Below are 22879 nucleotides of genomic sequence, written 5' to 3'. Positions count from 1 at the left end.
TTTTCTCATTCTATAAAAACATATTATGTATATGTGCATGCATGCGCGCGCACACAGAATACTGCCGCAAAAGATGTCTTAAAATATGAAACCATGCCCTGCACAGCATCTTAACTGAATATTTTTACCTGTTATCACAGTAGCAACTAGACACTCCAGCCGAGATTGGTGCCCCATTTTGCTCGGGGCTGTACACACACCTAACCAGGGATAGTCCTACCCTTGAAGGATTTCTAATCTGAATATACAGAGAAAGAACCTATTATCCCCATTTTAGAGATGAGGAACTGAGGTTCAGATTAGCAAACCATCCTTATTCAGCTAAGTATGCAAACACATGTTTAACTTTAAGCACATGGGCGAATCAGACCATAAGGGATTTGCAATTGAACCAAGATGCCCAAGTTTCAGTCCAGCTCCTTAAATGCAAGGCCATCCTTCTTCTCAGGAAGTGTTAGGGCTTTTACTTGCACTTTTTAAGGGAACGTTTCATCAGTTGTCTGACTTGTTGAAAATTATGCCCCAAGTATGAGTAGAAAATAAAGTTGTTTGCTGGCACGCAGGTAGACATAAGTGTACTCTGCCTGGGTACATGGCCAGTTCAGTGTGCAAAGGCACTGGTCCTGCTTGGAAGGTCCATGAAGAGCCCCACTGAAGTGCATAGGGGGTGCAGACGTCCACCTGAGCATGCAGTTGCTTTATTGTTTAAAGCAATTTACAAACTGGGGAAAGTCACGGGAACTTGGTCCTTCCGACAGCAGAACAGCTTTGGAGCAAGGGCCGTACAAGCTTCCCTGGCAGGATTCAGAAGCTTTGGTACCTGAATAGCTGGATTGTTCTCGTTTTTCCTTTTCTTGCTTTATCATCCTTTTTTAGATAGGGAGAAAATTAAATGCAAAGGACTGTGTGAGGGATGCACAGTTAATTGTTATGTAAAAATCAGGAAATTAAGAAATTAAGGTTCCAAGAGCAAGGCCACAAATGGCCCACAAAGGAAATAGTTGATCCTGTGTTTTGTTTTGTTTTGAATTGGTGGATAAAGATGCCTGGATGTTTGTTTGGTTTTTTGGTCACAGTAAAAGCTTTTGTCATGCTTTTTCCTCCCCTTCATGTGATCGATTTAGAATCTTTCAAAGTAGATACAATTTTATGGTGATTGAAGAGCTAACAAAATCACTGTGGAAAAAATAATTACATGATCATGTAATTAAAGACAGTATCATAATGCACTTGCAGAACAGGAAGGGGCTGAGTTAAGGTTGCACAGAATTATTCTGACTTTGCCCAACTTCTGAGTGCATGACCTTGCAACCTTAACGTTCTTTTACCTGTTTCTCTCTGGTGCGTAATTTCCTAGGGAAAAACGCAAACTGAAAATACACATTGCTTCATGCGGCATCATACTGACAGCCACATGGATCAACAGCAGGTTTGCAAGCTTTAGCTCCACTGCACAGACCTCTACCACTTGAGTGAATGGAGTCACTTATAGCAGTAGTAGGTTGTCATCCTCTGTGTGGACCAGCACTAGAAGGGAATGAGACACACACTTTACCCCAGTGGGTTTCACAGGTGTTTGCTGACAGCAGAGGAATGGCGAGACTCTGCAGTCTTGAGCTCCATTCCAGGCTCTGGAAGCGGACACAGACCCTTTTTTTCTCCCACTTCTTCCAAAGCTTCATCCTTTCTACCCACCTCCTCCATCTTGTACCCGGCTCAGTCATGTCTCTTCATCCCAGTCCAGGCCTCCTTGCCCAGATATTTTTAGTATCCTCCTCAAAGTCCCATTGTCTCCCCTACTTCCAGTCTTCCTGCCCATCCAGTCCCAATTCCTCCCTCCTGGCTCTCTGCTTGAGCCATCTCTCCCCTTTTAGTCACGGTTACATTGCCCTGCCTTCCCAGTTTCCTCCTCTCCACTTCCAATCTCAGTCTCCTCAAACCCCATCCCAGTCCAGGGCTTTTATCCCCCATGAATTTGAATCAGGCAGCTTTGTCCTCCATGCTGGCTGGGTGCCAGCTGCGGGGGTGTGGGGAGGACTGGAGGTGTCACTGAGAACACAGTATGATGTCCTGGGTCTCGAACCAGGTTTGGGAGTCCTCAGACAACTGCCATCACTACATCCTGGCCTCCATCCAATGTTTACTGAAACCTGGTGCGCCGAGAAGCTGCTAGGACTATAGCCTCAGCCAAGGCACCACCCCTGGGAGCTCTGATTGGAGGACTGCTTGGCTCCACCGATTGGTCCAACTACACTATTTAAGCCAGGAGGAAGTTTGTCAGAGCAACAAAGTGGTTTCTGGTTGTGGCTGTGTTGGACCCTGCTTGTGCCTGCCTCCTGCACCCAACCCTGTTTCTGATTCCTGCTCTGCTCCTGCTTTACCCCCGTTCCCACCATGCTCCTGCTCCTGCCTCTCCTCGTGCCCTTACACCTCGCCTCCAAGCCTCAAAGACCAGTCCTGGCTCCAACTCCGACTTCTGACCTTGACTTCAGCTTAGCCTTTGGCTCTGGCATTTGGCATTTGACCTCGGCTCTGCCCCTCAGCGTTGATTTGTGGTTCCGACTCTGGCTTGACCCCTGGCTCTGGTGACTGGCAGTTGATTCTGGTGCTGACCCGTGGCTTCGTTCCCCAACCTGGACACCTGCTTCGCCCACTAGACCCGACTCCAGCTCTGACCACTAGGCCAGACCCCCTCCATCCCAGTCCATAACACACAGGAGAGAGAGTGTCTCTCTACTCTTAGTTATGGTTGCCAGCCCCACCTGTGCCCGCTGCAGCCCTGTGGAGAAGCATGTTCAGTCGCTCTGATGGGAGGGCACATGTGCAGTTCTGTCAGTACTAGGAACTATGAGAGGCTCGAGCACGCTCACTGAGGACGGAATCTTCGTGAACATAGGCATTAAACTCTAACAAGGCTCTACTGGACATATGTAAATCAAAGTTTTTCAAAGCCTGATATCTTGGCTGGATTTGAGCAGATTTTCTTGGGGATGGCACAAGGCACATCCCTGACACAAAGACCACCCTGCTACCAAATTTCAAGGCACTTCTCAATGGCTTGGAGGCATTAGAGCTTTTCAAAGCAAAGGTTGCCAATATTTTTTTTAGATGGCAATGCAATATATTTCCCCCTTAACCTTGTTCTTGGAAAAGGCAAAGCCATTTTGGCCGATTTATTTTTTTAAAATTCTTCCAGAGGCAGAAACCCAACATGGAAAGTTTCAGCCCAAATAGTTAAAGTTTGGCAAAGTTATAAGCAACTGACAACAGTCTTATAATGGGACGTGTCAAGCAACCTTAACAACAGGCATTACTACCAGCCCAGCTTGTAATGTCACGTTTTCTTGAGTGAGCAGAACATCTCAAGCTCCATTAAAGTCAATGGAATTTAAGCATATGCTTCAATGCTTTGTTTAATCAAAGTCCAAATGCTTATAGTACATTAATATGGTACTGCATAAGACCCTGATCCAGCATTGGGTATCCCCAGCAGCTGTACGGTTTGTCCTTTGCAGAGTCCCACTGAAATCAGCGGGCTTATGACCCTTTGCAGCGTCACCACCCGTGTCATTAAACATATAGCATAAAGATACTGAATAGGAACATACAATACAATCCCATTCACGTGGCTGTTGGGGCCTTCTCTTTTATCATTCTTGGCTTTTTGTGTGTGCGCGATTTCCGCTTTGCAACCTTAACATTGCACCAACCCCGCTTCTTGCATGTAGCACAGAGATGTGGGTAGATGCCTGAATTGCAGGGCCATCCTTAGGCATAGGCAGAATAGGCAGCCGCGTAGGGCCTCACTCTGCCTGGGGGCACCACTCTGCAGGCAGCCCAGACAGCATAGAAGCAGGGCTGCTGGGTCCTAGAAAGAGCCGAATGCAGCGCAATCTGAGGAATAGGATTGGCTGCTGGGGTCTCTGGGAAGGGGAGGAGGTAGGGGTTGGGAAAGGAGCTCACCTGTGAGTGTGACTCTTTTCCCCCAGCTGAGGTGAGGTGAGGCAGGCTCTGTGGCTCTGGAACCAGTATCCTTTGTTGTCTCCCATAACATCCATTCTTCTCCCCCCCGCCCCATGGAGCACCCCCTCCTTTCTCCCTCCTCCCCAGGAGCACCCCTCTCTCTCTCCTCCCTCCCCTCCGTCAGGGCTGGGTTGGGTGAGGTGCTGGGGGATAGGTGGGGGGGAGGGGAGGCTGCCTGCCTACCTAGGAATGAAAGTGAAAGTAACTCACCTCCTCGGCAGGCAGCCAGAATTGGAATGTCACACAGGGCTTGGCTGGGGTTAGCCAGATGTGTGAAAAATCAGGATAGGGGATTGGGGTACAGTGGTCCTATATCCCTATTTTATAGGGACAGTCCCAATTTGGGGTCTTTTTCTTATATAGGTTCCTTTTACCCCCCCACCCCCACCCATCCCTGTCCTGATTTTACACACTTTCTGTCTGGTAACTCTAGGTGGGGGTAATTGGTGCCTATATAAGACAAAGCCCCAAATATCGGGACTGGCCCTATAAAATCAGGACATCTGGATCTGGCCACCCTAGCTGGGAAGCGCCTCTCCCCTGCGCTGGCAGCTGCCAGCGATCCATCTCATCCGGGGGGAGCTGCACAGGGCAGGATGAGCTGCTGTGGCTCCATGGGTGCCCCGTCCCCGAGATCAGATGCTGTGCTAACTTCACCATGGTCTGTTGGGCTGGCGGTGGTGCCCATTGGCGTGTGATTGGACCTGAGGGTTTGCTGCTGCTGTTGCCACTCTGCACCCGAAGAGGTGGATTTTGGGGTCCTGCAGTTTTCCACCTATCTCCTCCTCTACTGCAGCTGTTGGACCAGCAGGCTGGGGGGTTAGCCAAGCATGAAAGCAGTACTGTGTTGCCATTTAGATTGTCATTTAACAACTTTGTTTGCCAAAAATTCTTGCTAACAATCCTGAATCCAATTTCAATATATTTTTTTAAATCAATATCTTAGCCAAAAACAGAAAATTAAGTTGTTGACAATTATTAGTGACAGGTTTGGTTTGAGGCAGGGAATGGGTCAGTTTTAATCAGAGAAACAAAAAATGTTGACTGACTTTCCTATAACCTGTTACTCCTGATAAGAGCCCTCCAACAACTGTAATATGCTTATCTCCTTACTAGCGTATAAAGCAGGGGTCGGCAACCTACGGCACACGTGTCAAAGGTGGCAGGTGAGCTGATTTTTGATGGTATGCAGCAGCAGACTGAGCGGCTCAGCCCATCACTGCTCTGGGGTTCCGGCTGCTGCCCTATTGCCAGCTGGAATACCAGCCATCGGCCCCACTCAGCACCTGCTGCTGGCCTGGGGACCCCCAAGGAACCCCAGGCTGGCAGTGGGCTGAGCAGGCCAGTTGAACCACTCAACCTACTGTCAGCCTGGGGTTCCATTCACTCAGCCGGCAGTGGGCTGAGTGGGCTGGTGGCGGGCTGAGCAGGGCCGATGGGGGGTTGAGTGGCTCAGTCTTCTGCCAGTCTGGGGTGCCAGCAGCACTCAGCCTACTGCTACTCCGGGGTTCCAGCTGCCGACCCCTTGCCAGTCAGGAGCTCAGCTGCCAGCCCCACTCTGCCTCCTGCCAGCCTGGGTGAGCAGAATCCCAGGCTGGTAGTGGGCTGAGGGGAGGTTGGCGGCCGGGATCCCGGCTGGCAGGAATTGGTGGTCAGAACCCCAGACTAGCAGCGGGCTGAGCAGGGCCTGGGATCCTTGTCTAGGGTTCCAGCCACCAGCCTGCTGCCGGTATGGGGTTTCATTTACTCAGCTGGCAGTGGCCTGAGCAGGACCAGTGGCCAAGACCTCAGATAATAACAATAGTTTATTTATATAATATAGACATAGAGAGAAACCTTCTACAAACATTAAAATGTATTACTGGCATGAGAAACCTTAAATTACAGTGAACTTGGCACACCACTTCTGAAAGGTTGCCGACCCCTGGTATAGAGTGACCATATGTTGTACTAAGATTCACCTGCTTTTTTTTTTCCCTGTGAGTCAGTATAACTTTTGCCAGCCCAGAAGTTGGGCAGCCAATGTTTTACGTTTTCACAATGTTTTCTCCAACTTTCATAAAGTAAATACATAGTTAATATGAGTTAAAAAGGCCAAGGACACTTCTTTGTGAAGAATCTGTACAGCAGATCATGCCCATAGATGATCCAGAAAATAAATTTGAGGTTGAATTTTTCAATGTTGTGATGGATAAAGCAGTATCTGCTGTTGATGAAAGGTTTAATACCTTGCAAGTACACCATGAACAGTTTGGATTTTTGTATGACATAACTAAATTCAACGAAATAGGAAAACAAGAGCAACTAATGACAAAGTGCAAGAATCTAGAGAGCCTCCTGAAGCACGGTGATAGTTTTGATTTAAATGGACTTGAACTGTACGAAGAATTGAGTACACTGTCATCAGTGTTGCCACATGCAAAATCGGTGATGGACATTGTACAGTTTATTCATACCCGCAAACTTGTTGACATATATCCTAATATGTACATTGCCACTCGTATTCTACTGACAATTCCTGTAACAGTAGTATCAGGAGAACGGAGTTTCTCAAAACTAAAGCTCATTAAAAACTATCTCCGCTCTACAATGAGTCAGGAACGCTTGACTGGTCTTGCTATTCTTGCGATCGAACAAGACACGACTTTGTCTTTGTCATACGATGATATTATTACTGATTTTGCAGCCAAAAAAGCCAGAAAGATTGCTTTTAATTAAAAACAAACCCTTGTTTCATTACCTCTTCATATAAATTTCCAATAAAATTTTGATAAATTAAAAAAAATATATTATTTGCATCATTCTGTCATATCAGAATTTTTCTATAGTGCTGCTTCTTTAGTGCTAGTCCATCAGCATTACAGTGTGCTTAATTAAGTTAAACTGGTTTTAATAATGTGAATGTGGCAAGTTTTCCAATACTATAAGCTTATGTTTGTGTTGCTAAGAGCAGATCAGGCACAGGGGCACCAGTTTAATAATCTCACCTAGGGCACCATAAATCCTAAGGCCAGCCCTGCTGAATTGGTTATTATTATTGCCATGTGTTCACTGTGTGACTGAATCTGATGCAGCCACAGGCCAGAACAGGAACTGCATTTTTCAGAGGGAAAGAAACATAGAAGAGATGATTTTTCCATGTTCATTCCACCCACAGCAATATGCACTTGCATCTTGCCAGTCTGCCATTACCTATCCCCTCCCCCACAGTCTCTTGGGACAGAGACTTACAGAGAGGTCTCAGTTGTCCAAATGAAAGCTTTGCATAGCATGGAAGTGCCACTGATGATGCTGGGAAATGAGACGGGATTTTTCTTCAGTTCATCTCCGATGCAGCATCTGGTTTTCAGTGGAGGCAGGAGAGGAAGGGACAATCTCATTTGTAAGAATTCAGAGGACCGGGTGGTAACAAGACACCTGCACCTGGTCTTCACAGCGCTCCTACCACTGCCAGAAGTAATGGCACTGTACCCGTGCCAAGAGCAGTGGGAGGGGAGTTGCTGAAAAAGCCCCCAGCCCGGACACTACAGAATGAAATGAAAAATGATTCCGAGAGGTTATGACAGAAGCCCCTACCCCACTCCACAATGGCAAGAAAGGAGGCATTCATGAGGCATCAGCTGAAGCAACTGGATCCCAAGACACCAGGAAGTTCAGCCAGCCTGAATAAGTGGCCATCTGCAAGGGGCTCTCTCACCAGCGGTCCCACGTGTTAGTGACCCTGAGAGTCTGTCTATCTTGGAGAGGATTTAATGCCGCACTAATGGTGTTTGATCAGAGTGCACCAGGAGGTCTCTTCTCCACAAAGGAGCTTTGGACAGAGGATGGAACATCACATGGGCTGATTGCAACCAGAAGAGCGCATGCAATGCAGATTATATAGCTGACGGCGTAGAGCATAAACCCTTCTACCCCAGTTTAGGGAAGGCACAAAGCAATGTGAACAGCATATGTCCCTGGTTTCTGCTCTCTTCAGGAAGCGTGGAGATTAACTTGCATAAAACCCATGACTACTCAGGCTTCAGAGAACCAATCTCCAGCCCCCTAGACCATGCGGACCTACAAGCACAAGCCCCCCACCCCTGTTGCTCACCACCCACCACACCCAACAGATTATGATCAGAACAGGCCCTTGTGCAGCGGTGGAAGCAAGGTGGCAAACTTGGGCTTTAAACCAGCTCCCACAGACACTCCTAGAAAACTGCCAAGGTCTTCAGGGGCAGCACCTAATGGGGCAGATCCCCAACAGACTCAGAGGAAAGTGGCTCCAGTTTGCACACAGATTGGGTGTTGCCAGGGTGCAACTGTAGCTCTTGTTCATTCAATCTGGTGGGGCTGACAGGGGTATCAGAAGTGGGGGGGAAGGCTGGCACGAGCTGCCAAAAGGTGGCAGCAACTTAGCTTCACTGCTGCTCAAAGGGCCAAGTCCACTAGACCCAATTCACCCCCAGGATCATTGGATGTAGCAGGTTCAGCAGGACACTGCAGCAGGATTTCAATGGACGGACTGCAGCAGGCAGCAGCAGGGAAGACGTTAACTGCCTCCCACCCCCACCCCCACATCTGGGTATGGAAAAGAGCTCTTCCTATGGAATAATGGGTCAGCTCATCAGAGGGCAGAGAATGCCTCAGCAGCAATCAGGAGCCATCCTGGGGTGGGTGAGCATAAAGCCTTGCGGGGTAGGCGGACGTTAGGCTGGAAGAGGTTAGGGGTCTCTAGTGAGAAGCGTGTTCTAGACACTAGAAAGCAGTAGACAACCCTTGCCAACCATCCCGAGAGACATACCCACCAACAGGATGCCATCAGCATGTGACTGGCACGAGTGGGCTAACCTGGACTCAGCTTTGCCAGTCCTTTAACCGGCAGGGCAATGCCTCCTGCTCTCACCCTCTGAACAATGAGGGCTGTTCTGGGCAGTATCAATACTAGGAAGCCTCCAAGCAGGGAAAACAATAGTACAGGCAGCGCCAGGGTGGGGGATGGAGCAAACGGCTGCTGTGTTCCAAGGATCGCCAGCCGGGCAGCCCTGGAAGGCCAGTTATTGTCTCACATGGGCTTTCCCTTCGAGCCCAGGATTTTTGCTTAACACTTTTGTACATTCAGGTGCTAAAACCTGGAAGAGATCAAATCGGGAATGCTGCCCGATGAGGCACATGGCGAGGGGGGTGGGAGAAGGAGGGGAAGGGGAGAGAGAGACACAGACAGACAGACAGCAGAAGACCAGTAACTCTGCACCTTTGTTACTTTGCATTTATTCAAACACTCTGGATTCACAGTCCCTTTCTGAACACTACCTTCCTCCACCCTTTCAGCTTTCATGTCCCAGCAGCAGAGATTCCCTGACAGTGTTCCCAACCTCTTCTGTACTGGGACACTCCCTACCTCCTGCCATCCAGGAATATGGGAAGGGCAAAGTGGTCACGAACCCTTCCCGCCCCCGCAAGTCACACCTGGCAGGTTGAGAAGCTGGGCCTTAGACAAACACACATCACAGGCTGAGCTGGTGTAACTCACATGGTGTGCAGCCACAAGGAAGGTGTGTAACAAGATCAGCAGCTATGTGCAGGTGTGAGAAGGTGCAGGTCACGTTATCCACACCCTGAGGGGATCAGCCTGTCAGGAACACCATGAAGGTCTTTGTAACCCACCTCTTGGAATCTATCTCCGCATCCAGTACCTGAGCACCTCATAGTCTTCAGTGTATTTAGCCTCACAACACCAGAGCAGAGCCATTATCCCCGTTGTACTGCTAGGGAAACTGAGGCACAGGGAGATGACGTGACTGTCCCAAGATTCACACAGGAAGGCTTTGGTGGAGCAGGGAATTCCGAGTCCCACGTTAGTACCCTAATTAGCAGGCCTCCCTACTCTGAGTGGCATTTCTTCCATCTCCTCTATATTCTGCACAGAAACATCACTCTAATAATGATTTATCACTGTGGGAATCTGTTCTTCATCCAGCCCCAGGGACTCTACTTAAGGGCTTATGTGCCCCTGCACAGGACTAGCCAAAAAGTTGTCCAGCTGAGGTGTGTTTTATAAGCTGCCTGACTGAAAAAAAAATAATAGGAACTTCACTAATGCCACAACACTCTATGCAGAGCCTCCTGGTGTCAAGGTGGGCAGGTGGAAGGGGGGGGGGGGAAAGAAATCAGAAAAAGGCCAAGATCCCCCAAGACGGCAAAGAACATAGAATGGCAGCCAGGGAAGTTACAATTCTGCTGTAACAGGGAATTCACAAACCAATCAGGGAAACAGAGCCATTTCCCCGTTCCAGCATCCATCCCCTCCTCTAGCCCAGGAAGGCAGCTCCAGCTGTTACAGCTTTACTGTAGGGGAACTTGGCTGTCTGCAAACCAAGGAGGGGAGTCCAGCTGGAATGCACAGGACGCCTCCGAGCTTGCCCCACAGCCTGGGGTCTTCAGATACTTTGGCACAACAGGCCTGTTGAACTCAGTCAGGAATGGAAGGCTGCCACCGTACACACACTATCAAGTAGTCACCACAGTGCTATATATCCTACAATGTATATAATATCCTACTGCTCGCGTTCCTGCAGAGAACTGGACCTGGGAGAGGAGCTAATTTAGGAGGACGACCAGAGATGAAATGTTAGATTTAAAGGTTACCGGGAGCAACCCCTCAACCCCATAGGTAGGTTTGGGAGGCTTAGATTTTTCATTGGTAAAGGTCAATTACACACACACACACACACACACACACCTGACCATCAAATATTTCCACCGATAATATTAATGAATGGCAAAAACAGGTCTGATCAATGCCACCCGCACCAAACGTGTGCTCGCCTCTTCTCTCCCTCACCCAGTGGTGGCTCCTAACCCAGCAAGCCTTGGGAACGGCTCATATATACAGGTCTGCAGCCTCTTGCTGCCCCAGCCTTCTCCTCTGCTCCCATGGCATTTAGCTCGGCCAGGACAGCATGTGCAGCCCAACCTGATGGGGCCCAAAATGAGCATCCCCAGCCTCCATCCTGAGCAGATGAGGAGCAAAAGGAGGAAGAGATCTAAACACTAGAGAACAGAAGAGAGAAACATTCCTCCTCCCTCACTCTGTTGCATGTGCAATGAGGAGAGGGAAGGGTGAATGTACAGGGCAGGGTGGTTGAGGAGCACAGGAAAGATGCATCAATTCATAGCAACATGGGCTGCAAGAAAGATGCATCAATTCATAGCAACATGGGCTGCAAGAACAACTTGAGAACAACTGTCTTAATAGCTTTTGCATTAGCTTACAGGGTCGCTGGGCCCCCCCCACTAACTCACCCCTTTGGGACATGCCAGGAGTATGGAAGATACAAACAGTCTATAAAGATCACAACCAGCACATGGTGCTCCCATCCAGGGCCCTTTCTGAGCTAATGGGGCAAAGCACAGATATTTCTAGTCAGAGTCTGGATTCTCTTCCTTGGTTCTTTCTTGTTTTCCCATCTCCTAGGGCTCCAATTTTCCCTCCCTATCCAGCCCAAACCTGGAGAGATGAAGTCAGCATCCTGGAGCCCTCTCACCTCCAGTCAGACTCCTGCTCAGGATTCCCCTGCAGCAGTGACCGTGGCTGAGTAAGAGACTGAGTGACGTCAGATGACTTTTCATGCCATGTTGTAAAGCTTTGCCTATGAGAAACGGAATGGACTGAAACCTGTTGACTTTGGGAATGGGAGGGGGGAAGCCATTCAATTAACTGACCCGAGATCAGCTTTGGAAGTCGTGGCAGAAAAGCGAGTAGCTGTAGTGGGCTTTTTAGGATGCAGACGTGGTGGTTGACTGAGTTTGCCATGTGTAATGAAGTATCTCTACGTTTCACATGTAAAACATGGCCTCAGCGTCTGGGCCCCTCCCGGTTGCTATTGCTTGACAGAGGCGCAGTCTATCGGGGGAAATTTACAAAGGATTTCCACCAGTGCTAATGCTGTGTTAACGTTAATGGTGAGTCAGTGCATTCCTGGCACTGGCAGGAATTATTTGTCTAAGACCAAGACCTTAGACTCCCCAGTGAAACTTATCAGGCAAGTTTCCCAAGCACACATTCCAGCTAGTTCCGGATGGTTCGAGAAACTTGCCAATGGCGAAGAGATGATAAATTTGAAATTAACCAAGCAGGGTGGCAGGGAGAGGTGCAACATCAGCAGGTACGTTAGGCGCAGGATGACCATGTCAGGGATATAAACCCCCTTGCATCAGGGCACAAACAAACCGCTAGCTGACGGGGTGAGGAATCAGTTCCCCCACTATGGGGATCCTGGCTCCTTCATCTGAAGCATGAATCATTTCAAGACAAGCTAGGAACACAGGGGCCCAATCTCAGGCCTCGGGATCACTAGGAAAAGAGATGTGTTCTCACCACGTTAGCGAACACCTAGTAACTAATGAGGGAAACACCTAGGGTGACCAGATGTCCTGATTTTATAGGGATAGTCCCGATTTTGGGGGCTTTTGCTTATATAAGTGCCTATTACTCCCCACCCCGTCCTGATTTTTCACACTTGCTATCTGGTCACCCTAGAAACACCTAGTGCAGGCAAGGTCAAAATGCGCTACTGAGATTCCGGCTGCATTACATAAGTGAGCTCTGAATAGCTTTGTAGCTCCTAGGAGCGGAGATGGTGACTTCATGGAGCCGGGATCGTGCTTAGGAGCCGATCTCAGGGCTACAACTGAGCCTTGCAGAACAGACGCAGGAGTAGAACTCCTTGTCCCCAAAGAAGTTGCCCTGTCAAAGCAGTCCCTGCCGGACGGAAGAAAGTGAAGAGACAGACTGGGCCACCTTCTCCTCTCCGTCACGCTCCTGGCCTTGCTGCAGTGCCGAGGGAGAGTGGAGTCAAAGGGGGAGAAGCAATCTCCACAGCTAATGAATCCTGAACTGGTGTCAGGCAAGCTGAGCAGTGCCTCACCTTTGCAATCAGTCCTCAGCAAGATTCAGTTACAGGCAGGTAAACCAACACTTTCCACACAAGACAGTCAAGGGCTTTGGCCTCCCACCACAAAACCCAGATTCTAGCAACACATCTGCTCAGCCAGCCCCACAAGCTGTGGTCACTGAGCTGAGAGATCAGCTGCTTCCATGAGCTAAACGGTTACAGAAGGGACGAGAGGCAGGGCAGAAGAGAGGGAGAATGTGCATCTCAGAAATCTGATGAGCAGATACATGACAAACTGCAGTTCGCTGACTAGCTATCAGATCAAAGGGCTCTGCTCCTTTATGAACTCTGGTGGCTCGGTCTGAAGAAAGCGTATTTAGCAGATCTAGTCTTTGCATCAGGACAGTTTTCTCTTGCATCGCTGTCTTGTGCTAGTACCCTGGGAGTTTATTGCTTTGTCAGGTACCTCCAAAAAGAATTTCACTGCGTGAAAAGAAATACATGCATATATTTCTCTGAATGAGAGGTTTTACCCTCCATACACGCACAGCAATTCTTCTGTTCAGAATAACCTTTATTGTATACGAAGAATACCCACACAAGAAAAGAACACAAGTAAGTACCTCGGAGATAACACAGTGTGTTTGTGCCCTCTGCAGCAGTTTGCACCTGAACACCGAATGGCTGCTGAATTCTGCATGTGGGTAGAGTGATAAGAAAAGGATTTCAAAAGCTCTGTTCCTTTCAGGGTACTGGTTTAAGTGACCACACTGTGCAGTGGGGTGAATGATTCAGATAAGAAAGAATAAGAACTTCCAGTCAGAACTCTTGAACTTTCACTTAGAAATGAAACGGAACCTGAATCTTGGTTAAATGAACTAACTCTGCCGAATCACCACAAAGTCATTTTCACATACTTCTCCTGCCCCTAAATGGGCTCTGCCGGTGCTGTAGGAGACTGGGGATCAGTTAGAAACTCTTGGATTGTGAGTGCTGCAAACCAATGTGACTGAAAAATGAAGTGTGATTCTATTTGGTGCCATCCCAGCTCACTGTTAAGTTCCCCCCTTGGCCAGCTGAGAGGTTGAATCCCTGACTTCCCTACCTGTGCAAAGTCCGCTTTGATCCTCTCTTACACAGATATGCCAAAGCAGGAATCGCTCCCTCTCCAAAGGACGGAAAAGGAATGGTTACCCAGGATGGGTGAGATCAGAAAAAGGTGCCTAAGCTTGCTACCAAAGCAATTCAAGCATTTATTTTCATCGTCTGAAATGGTGGCAGATGCACAGGGGAGAGTTCAGAGGGGACTCGAAGGCCATGCTTACGCTATGGGTTCTTTGCCAGGACAGCTATATGGGATGGGATGTATGCCCCACATCGGCCCCGAGAGAGCGGAATTAGGCCAGGCGGGCCCAATCACTCACGTATGCGGAAAACGAAGAAGATTTAGGCTGTGTGGAGAGCTTTGATCAGAGAGCAGCTCACTTGTGACGGAACAGGCAGGGGATTCTGTAAAGCCAGGAGGCCAGAAATAGTGTAAGGGGGCAGCAAGGAGGAAGCCTGTTGTCTCGCTCCCTGGAGTAAGGGAGAGTATACTAAGTATAGTAGATGCGATAAATCGACCCCCACTGGATTGATCGCTGCCCGCCCTTTTCACACAGCAAGCCTCTGAGTGCGACTTCCCTTATACATTAAAATCACTTTTTTATATATTTAACACCATTATAAATGCTGGAGGCAAAGCGGGATTTGGGGTGGAGGTTGACAGCTCGCGACCCCCCGTGTAAGAACCTCGCGACCCTCTGAGGGGTCCTGACCCCCAGTTTGTGAACCCCGCCCCTAAGCTCTCTGAGGGCAGGGATGGTATTACTCTGCTTGTACAGCACTCGACGCAGTGGTGCCCCCACTGTGGCTGGCCCCGAGGTAGTACTGCAATAAACGTGATAATGTGCAACTTGCAGACACGCCTTTCCTTTGCACACTGCCTCCTGAATTTGGCCCTCTGAACGTAAGGGAGTCTGAGTCAGGGTAACTAAGCAGTTGAGGGGTCAGAAGAGAGGAGTGAAGCAAGAAACACAACTAAGAGGATGATGTAACAAGGTGTAAAGCAGGCCTCTCACCCTCAGCTTTTTCTGGCTCCTTGGCATGTGAATCACGGATGCATCAGTAGCTCTAAGGGAGTCTGACCAAATAAAATGGAATCTAAAGCTCTGTCTACACTGCGGGGGTTGCACCATTACACTCCTTTACACACCTCCTCTGAATTTAGTTCCTAGTCTTACAAAATGAAACAAATCGAGCCCTGTGTTTTCAGTACATGCTAAGCGCACTAGGGAACTGATTGCAGAGGTGCTCAAAGGCGGCAGCCCTCGTCGAGTCGTGGGTGCTCCTCTTAAAATCAGGCTGTAAGTGCATTCAGCATGTGACTTTTTTTTTTTTTTAATTATTATACAAGTGTTTCATTGAGTCAAACGTTATGTGGTCACTTAGCAGCTAACCCTTCCCCACAAAGAGGAGAACACATGGCATCTGTTCTGGGTCTTAAGATCACAAGCCCACCCACCTTCCCTTAGAGATAAGGGCTTGTGTAAATCGCGGGTTATTAAAATAAAATCACAGCAGCACCAAGGGTAAGGGCTGGCATTTCACAGGGGATAGACAGCCACCGAGTCCCCCCTCCTCACAAACTGCTGTGACTTTTCCAACAGTGGATAGATGGAAGCAGACGTTCCAGCCTCCTCCTCCTGGCTGAGGCCCTGGCTGCTCCAGGGGGGCAGTGGGCTGGTCCTGTCCCAGAGAGGGGTAGATAGGTAGCAGGCCGGTCCCATCCCGGAGGCATATGTGGTATAATGGGTAGAGAGTGTCTTACCACACGGCACTGTCCATCTGGCCCAGCTCCAGCCCAGGCTGCTGGTGTAGCTCCCTGCCTGGCCAGCATGGGATGGGAGGCAGCACCGACAACACACAGAATTTAGGAGCCCCAGACCACCCTCCAGCAGCCTTCAGCCGGCCTAGGGGAGACATCGCAGGAGCTGAGACTGGCAACTGCCACTTGGAGCACGAGCAAGTGTGTGAGGAGCACCTCCCTGGCAGGAGGGATCCGGGCAAGAGCAGGATACAACCCCCCCCAACCCACTGGGGAGAGTCTCTTTCACATACACACCCTGATCCACCCACCCGGGAAGGACCCCCTTCACACACCTGCACATGCTCCAAGTGGCTGCTGTGGGGTGGGCCAGGCTGGGGCTCCGAATTGCCTCCCCTTGTCAGTGCCGGCCCTGTCTCCCTGCTGGCTAGCCAGACAGAAAGACGCTGGTGCCAGGTGCTTAGAGTCCCCTTCCACTCCACCCCAGCCTGCCATGAACAGCCATATTATCTCAGGGCTGTGATTTTCCCAACAGCAGGGAGGGGGAAGTGGACATTCCCACTTCTGCCTTCCCGCTGTAGGAAAAATCAATCACGATTCTGGGCTAACTTCACCGTTTCCAGGCAGTCCGTGAAACCGGGATTTACTCAGCGCTGCCAGAGGCCGGCCAAAATGGAGTTTGTATGCAACAACAGAGCGCTGTCTCGCCATCTCCTCACCCTCTCCACTTTCAAACGGCTCTCAGGCTTTAGGATGTTAGTCACAACTACTGCTTGAGACTTTCATGAGGAGCATGAGGCCATGGAGGAAGGAAGGTCCAGTGGGTAGGGCACTAGCCTGGGACTCAGAAGACCTGGAGTCATTTCCCTGCTCTGCTACAGGCTTCCTGCGTGACCTCAGGCAAGTCATTTAGTCTCACTGTGTCAGTTCCCTGTCTGTGCAATGAGGACACTAGTAATTCCTTCCCCCACAGGGGTGCTAGGGGATATGGTAAAGATGTGGGAGATGTTCAGATACTAGATACATGAGACTGAAGGCAGGTGGTCTCTGACGCTTCCCTGCCATTGCTTCTGCGTGTTCCGGTCCACAGCAGAGCATAGTGTGCACCCAATGCATTGAAGGGTAGGGCTGACACGAGCTGCTGCCTTTGGGCCAAATTCTGATCTCAGTTACACTGGCGTAAATCCAGAGTAACACCTCCAGACTTTGTCGGTGAATCTGACTCCAACTTTGGTCAACTGGCACAGTTCCTTAAAAAGAGGTAGAAGCCACTCCCAGGGAATGGTTTTATTTTCTCCTCACTAGATCATTCCCCAGCTCTCAGCCCAGAGAAAAAAAGCAGATTGGACACTATTCCTCAACTCTGATGGCTGGGGAGTTCAAAGAGGATCATTAAAGCTGTTAGAGGAAGTGACTGCAGAAGAGAAAGGCAGAATTAAGAGGAACAAGTTGTTCTAAGAAGCTACTGCATCTGTCTGATCCAGGGAGCACTCTACCAAGAGCAAGACCAGATTTCTTAGCAATGACACCAAGCAACTGGCATGTTACTACGGAGAAAACAAGCAGACCACAGCATACAGTATTAAGCTGAGACAATGCAACTGCCACTGAAAGGGACTTACTTAGAAAACAGAGAGGCTCACTTTAAAAAAACCCAAAACAGTTTCCTGTTGAGAATTTACCTCAAGATGAACTAGTTGGAGAGGACAGCTGTGGTATGTTAAAGGAGCTCTGTCAGCTTACAAAGAAAATCATATTGTGAACCGTTTTCTTTGCCCGTGTTACTAACAACACCGTAGCTGATTAAAAACCCAGTCTTCTTACTTTCTGCATTCCCTTCAGGTGGGACAATGAAACTCAGCAAAGTCTGTTTATAGCGAGTTTCACTTTCAGGTCCTGATGCTTCAGCATTTGGGAGGCAAAGAAGGAATGGGAATGCGTTAAATGAAACAGCTGTTTTTATTCAGAATTTTAGAAGCCATATATGGCAAAGAATTTTTGGGGGAGAACTGGGGGGAAGCTAAGAATTCTCCCTAATATGATTAATATGCCTCATGTGAGAGACGAGAATTTCATCATCAGGTTACGTACAGGGAGCAAATGGAAACAATGATGAACCATGAACAGCTATGGATACTCACACGTTCTTAACCTATATACAATTACATCTGTGTTTCAGGCACACCAGTTCCATTAGATGCTTTTGAACTAGCAATGACTCCTGAAGCCCACAGATGGTATGTGAGGGGATCAGAGAATTGTTGGTACGCCTGCATCACATTGCATATGACAAGAGCATTGTGATTTGGGTACCCCTTCGAACTCACAAGAGGTCGACTTATACTTGCAGGTTTTACTGTATTAGGGAGAATTCAGACAAGGGCATTAAAGTGCCACTGAGAGTACGCACAGCAGAAATGGGACAGAGGGAAGGTCTCTCACTGCTAGAGATTTATTGTGGCTTGATGCTTGTTTCCAGTCTCCTAATGAGAGATGTTTATCTTGTGACTGGTTCTATGTTATGATTTTATAAACGAATGGCTAATAATAATATGAAAATAAAAATAGATTGATTGACATTGGAGCAATAAATATGGAGCACATTCGAACGGTTAGGACAAGTTTGGTGGTTTTATTCCCAGCTCAGCCACTGATTTATTATGTGACCTTGAGTGAGTCACTTAATTTCTCTGCACCTCCATTTCCCCATCTGTAGAATGGATACAATACTACTAAATTTCCATACAGTGTTTTGAGCTGTGCAGATGAACAGTGGCATAGAAGTACGTAACAGTAATATGAGTCGCTCATCATAAAATTGCTGAGATGTTGCATTTGGAATCATGGAGGACCAAGTTTTCAAAAGAACTCCGAGCCAGATTCTCACATGCCCCATAGCCAGCAGCAACCACTGAGGCACTGACAGCCAGTGCACAGAGCTCTTGAAAATCTGACCATTGGGACCCAATCCAGCTCCCACTGGAGTGACTCTCATTGACCTCACAGGAGTTAAATCAGTCTGATACTGAAGTGACTCATTTTGTGCCAGGCTGAAATTAGCTTATCCACATTACATTTCTGAATAGGTGGTTTTCTGTTTGTTTGAAGTGTATTTTCCACCAGCCCCTTTTCCAGCTGCTGAAGATCACTTGCCAATAATCTGACTGCCAGAGATTTTAATCTGGAGTACTCTGATGAGAAAATAAGTCCCTAATAATCTTCTGCCCATAGTCTTCCCTTCACTTTTTGCACATGCAAACGTTTTAAACGATGGCACCAATTTATGACTCTACATACAGGTTTCAAGTGGAAACTCATCACAATGGATTTATTTTGATCTCTTGCAATTCAAAGAGACTGCCTGGCTTGATCAGTTTCTCTGTCTCCCCATACTCAGCTTGCAATATTTAGTGTCCTGTCCCGTCCTGTCCCTCTCACCCATTGCTCAGCCTGAAGATTGCACTTGTAATTAGTGGTTTAAAAAACAAACAAACAGACAAACTGGAATAAAATGTAGGACTATTCTTGTTGTTTTATTGAGAATGCCTCCTACTGCACATATAATTTCTGAACTATCCACTGACATTTTTAAGCAATCTACCCTGCAATTTCTGTAGAGTTGGAAGACAGGCTATTTCACTCAACTAAACAAAAAACAAAACAGAACCAACACAGCCTTTGGGATCATTGTATGTTTGGAACTAACCATTAAAACTGGCTGAGAAAATTTTTGCCTGACAACAGGAGATATTGTTGGGTGCCTATTTCTCATTCTTATAACTAATCAAATGCAACAAAAGGGATGGCTACTAGAGTCCACATTAGAACCAGATTGTTGTGGTATTACTAACTATAATAGGCCCAGATCCTGCAAACACGCCCATTAGTTGAACAGGGCCGACGAGGGGGGGAAGCCGGTACAAATTACTGCGGCCCGGCGGTCCAGAAGGGGGCATGGGGCCCGGCTTTGTTGGCTCTGTTTAGCCGGTCCACTCTTGCTGGGGGGCCCGAAATTTTTTTTTCACCAGGGCCCGAACCCGCTCTTGGCGGCCCTGCTGATTTCGGTAGGATTTCTCCTGTGCTAAGCGGTCACAGGGTTGGGCCTATAACAGATCAGATCCAGGACCTCCCCATCCTGTGCACAGAGCTCTCTGCACATGGGCCATGCACTTTTAGGACTGGGGTCATGGAGAGGACTTCAAATTTATTTAGCTACATCAAGCTTTCATTTCTATTTTCTGAATGTTATAGACCAGTTTGTAGCCCGAGGTTCTAATCCTGCAAATACCTACACACGTGCTTAACTTGACTACTGCAAGTAGCCCTACTCAAACAGTGAGACTGTTCACAGTAAAGTATATGCATAAGTGTTTACAGAATAAGGCCTAACGGTTTTCTTCCTCCTCCTACAACTTCACACTCCAAGGTAGAAATTACTTCTTTTTTCAAATCTGCAACCTGGCTTCTTAACACTTTCATTATGTGCAATTTACTGACAGCACCAAAGCCAGAGAAGTCACACTCCAAGAAGTTCCCACCCACATTTAAAATGTTATTTTGTAAGCACCTATCAAAATTATCTCTCTGTCCTGAAAACTGCATGCTATGGACAATCTTTCACATCCCAGGGTAATTTATAGAAAGTCTGCTATTTCCACTCTGCGCATTTCCACCGCCAGTCTGAAAAAACAAAAGGTATTTAACCAACAACCTGCTAGATCTGCTCCTGTGAGTTTTGAGCACCAAATCCACAGCTAGTTAGTTATGTCACTGAATGGAGTTTAAATTTTTATAAAAAATGGGATTAGTCAGTATATAGGGAGGGCTTGGCAATCAAGACAGTTAACAGAAAACGGAAGAAGTGGGTAGTATTAACCTTAGTGGCCAGTTTATAAATAGAGACAAAGTGGTGAGATAATATCTTTTATTGGACCAACTTCTGTTGGTGGAAGAGACAAGCTTTGGAGATTCACAGACCTCCTATTCAGGTCAGAAAAGGTAACCAGCTATGCACAGCTAAAAATGTTTATAAATAGATCTTACAGAGACAGGTGTTCCTCTACCAGCCTGAGCAGAACAGATACAGCAGCAGTTTACCAGAAAGTAACAAAGACAGGATAGAGGAATGGAAGGTTACTGAGAGAAGAGCTTGCAGGGGAATAGATTTAGGCACGTTCCTTGGACCTTTACCTCCTCTATAGCTGTTTGGTATTCAGTGGCTCTTTGTTGACACCAAAACTAATCTGTTGCATAACCACCCTCGATGTTGCTGTAAAATAATTTAGGAAAAGGAAGCGAGAGAATTCCCTAGCTGTGAGAGAAAAGCCAGTCCCTGGTTTAGCTAGAGGGCACTCTTCTCGTTACCAGCCTCTTTGCTTTACTTGCAAACAAAAGATAGAAAACGGTGGGGTGGGGGGTGAGGGTGGAGGACAGCGAGAGAAAGGGAAGAAAGAAAAGTGAGATCCCAGGGTCAGCCGGGACCTTACCATTCAGCCGCACTGTGAATTGTCTCCTCCTGCGATCGTGCTCCACCTGGATGGGGCAGTTCTGCTCCAGGATATTGAGCTGAGCTGCATGTGCCATGTTGCTGGGTGGGCTGTTGCTTGGAATTTTGGGTTTTTTTTTTTTTTTTAACGTCTGTGCGGGGACAGAGAGATTTAGTTATTTCTAGGGCTGGACCAGCTCCTTCCCTCCCTGGTCAGCAGGGGGAAGGTACAGAACGATGACCGGCGGGGAGAGACATGATGAGCGCCTGCTGAAACTGACACACACACACAAAAAGCCAGGAAATCAGCTGTGAACTCACGTGCTGACCTCACAGCCAATACCCGAGCAGCCTTTTTGTTTTGATACATTCCATTCGACTCTTAAAGGAACACTGGACCTTGAAGCCCACCTCCATTCCCGCACCTTCTCCTCCTCTCCCCTCCCCTCCTATATCTAGAAGTGAACTTCTGCGCCGAAGGAAAAAGAATCATGCTGTCTTAAGAAAGGGGGTAGTATTATGATTCATTTCTCCCCACCCCCAAGTGATTCATTCCCTCCTTAGAAATGATAGCGCCTGCTGGTTGTCCTCAAGAGGCATCTGAACTCACCTGACATCACAGGCTTCCCTGCTCTGTGACACAATGGAAATCCGAAATCATTTCCTTTCTTTCTGTACCTACACGGGGAAATGTTCCGGCAAAGCTATGCCAGTACAGTCACACCGCTCTAGTTATAGCAGTGTAAAGCCCCGTGTGCACGTTCTTACTACAGAATGAAAGTGCCTTTTTCTGGTTTAACACAAGTTTGAAAGCAGTTGAGGGAATACATCTGTTTCCAAGGAACATATTTTTCTCTATGGGTTGTGAAATCATGATGAGCGATACCACAGAGCTCACTTTAATTAACAAGTTACACTATTTTGCAAAAACAGAGCTAGAAACAAGCATACATTGCAAAAACAAAGCTGCTGCAGAGGACAAAGTTCTCTGTTTTGTGAATTGAAGAGGCTCACAAGTATTAAAAGAAAACATGTTCTTTGGCTTTGCCACCTTACAGGATACAATCAGTGTTTCAAATTAAAAAATAATTAAACTGCATAATCAGTGATTTTTACTGTGCTTTCAAATCATGCACTATATGAAAGATAGAGGACCTGATTTTCCACTCACAGCCAGTTGCTGCTCCCTTACCCTGAGCCCCCTGGCCCTGGAACAAGAGCCACTGCCACCCTTCCCTTCCCTACTATGCAGAGGTGGCTGTCACAAAAGGCAATAGAGCCATCTCCACCAGCTTTTTGGCAGCAGTGTGTTCCCCAGCAGGAGGGGAATTCTTCACTGCTTCTCTCCAGACTCCAGCTGCTTTCAGTCCACTTTGTGCTGTGTTCATAGTGAAAAGTGAATTTAGCAGACCAGACAATCCAGGTCCTTTATTTAGGCCATGCTCCTACAGTGAACTCCATGTTGGAAACCTCTGTGTCCATGCAGTGCCCTATTGGTGCAGGGATTTGTCAGCGCAGACCTCATTACAGTATCCCAGTCTTGAGTGAATCTAGACAGATGTTCCTTCTCTATGCCCTGGTCTCCATTGGACTCTGGATTATATTCCATTTGATGCTGTATAAATC

General features: G+C 47.8%; 1 protein-coding gene across 2 annotated transcripts in view; it reads right to left on the bottom strand.

Annotated features, from left to right (window-relative positions):
* The window catches only part of NATD1 (N-acetyltransferase domain containing 1), a 38168-nt gene extending 16612 nt beyond the window's left edge, over window positions 1-21556 (bottom strand). Inside the window, exon 1 of one of the 2 annotated variants that reach the window (XM_030578464.1) lies at window positions 21255-21556. In XM_030578464.1, coding sequence (XP_030434324.1) covers window positions 21255-21351 — 97 coding nt within the window. In that variant the 5' untranslated portion in view covers window positions 21352-21556. Of the gene's footprint in view, window positions 1-11552; window positions 11771-21254 lie in introns of those variants that run through there. The other variant, XM_030578465.1, reaches the window with a different exon arrangement.
* Window positions 21557-22879: the final 1323 nt, after the last annotated feature.

The sequence above is a fragment of the Gopherus evgoodei genome, chromosome 10 (assembly GCF_007399415.2).
Source record: "Gopherus evgoodei ecotype Sinaloan lineage chromosome 10, rGopEvg1_v1.p, whole genome shotgun sequence".
In the NCBI taxonomy this organism is placed as follows: Eukaryota; Metazoa; Chordata; order Testudines; family Testudinidae; genus Gopherus; species Gopherus evgoodei.
Note: the sequence above shows the minus strand (reverse complement) of the source record. Positions and strands in the feature narration are given on the sequence as shown.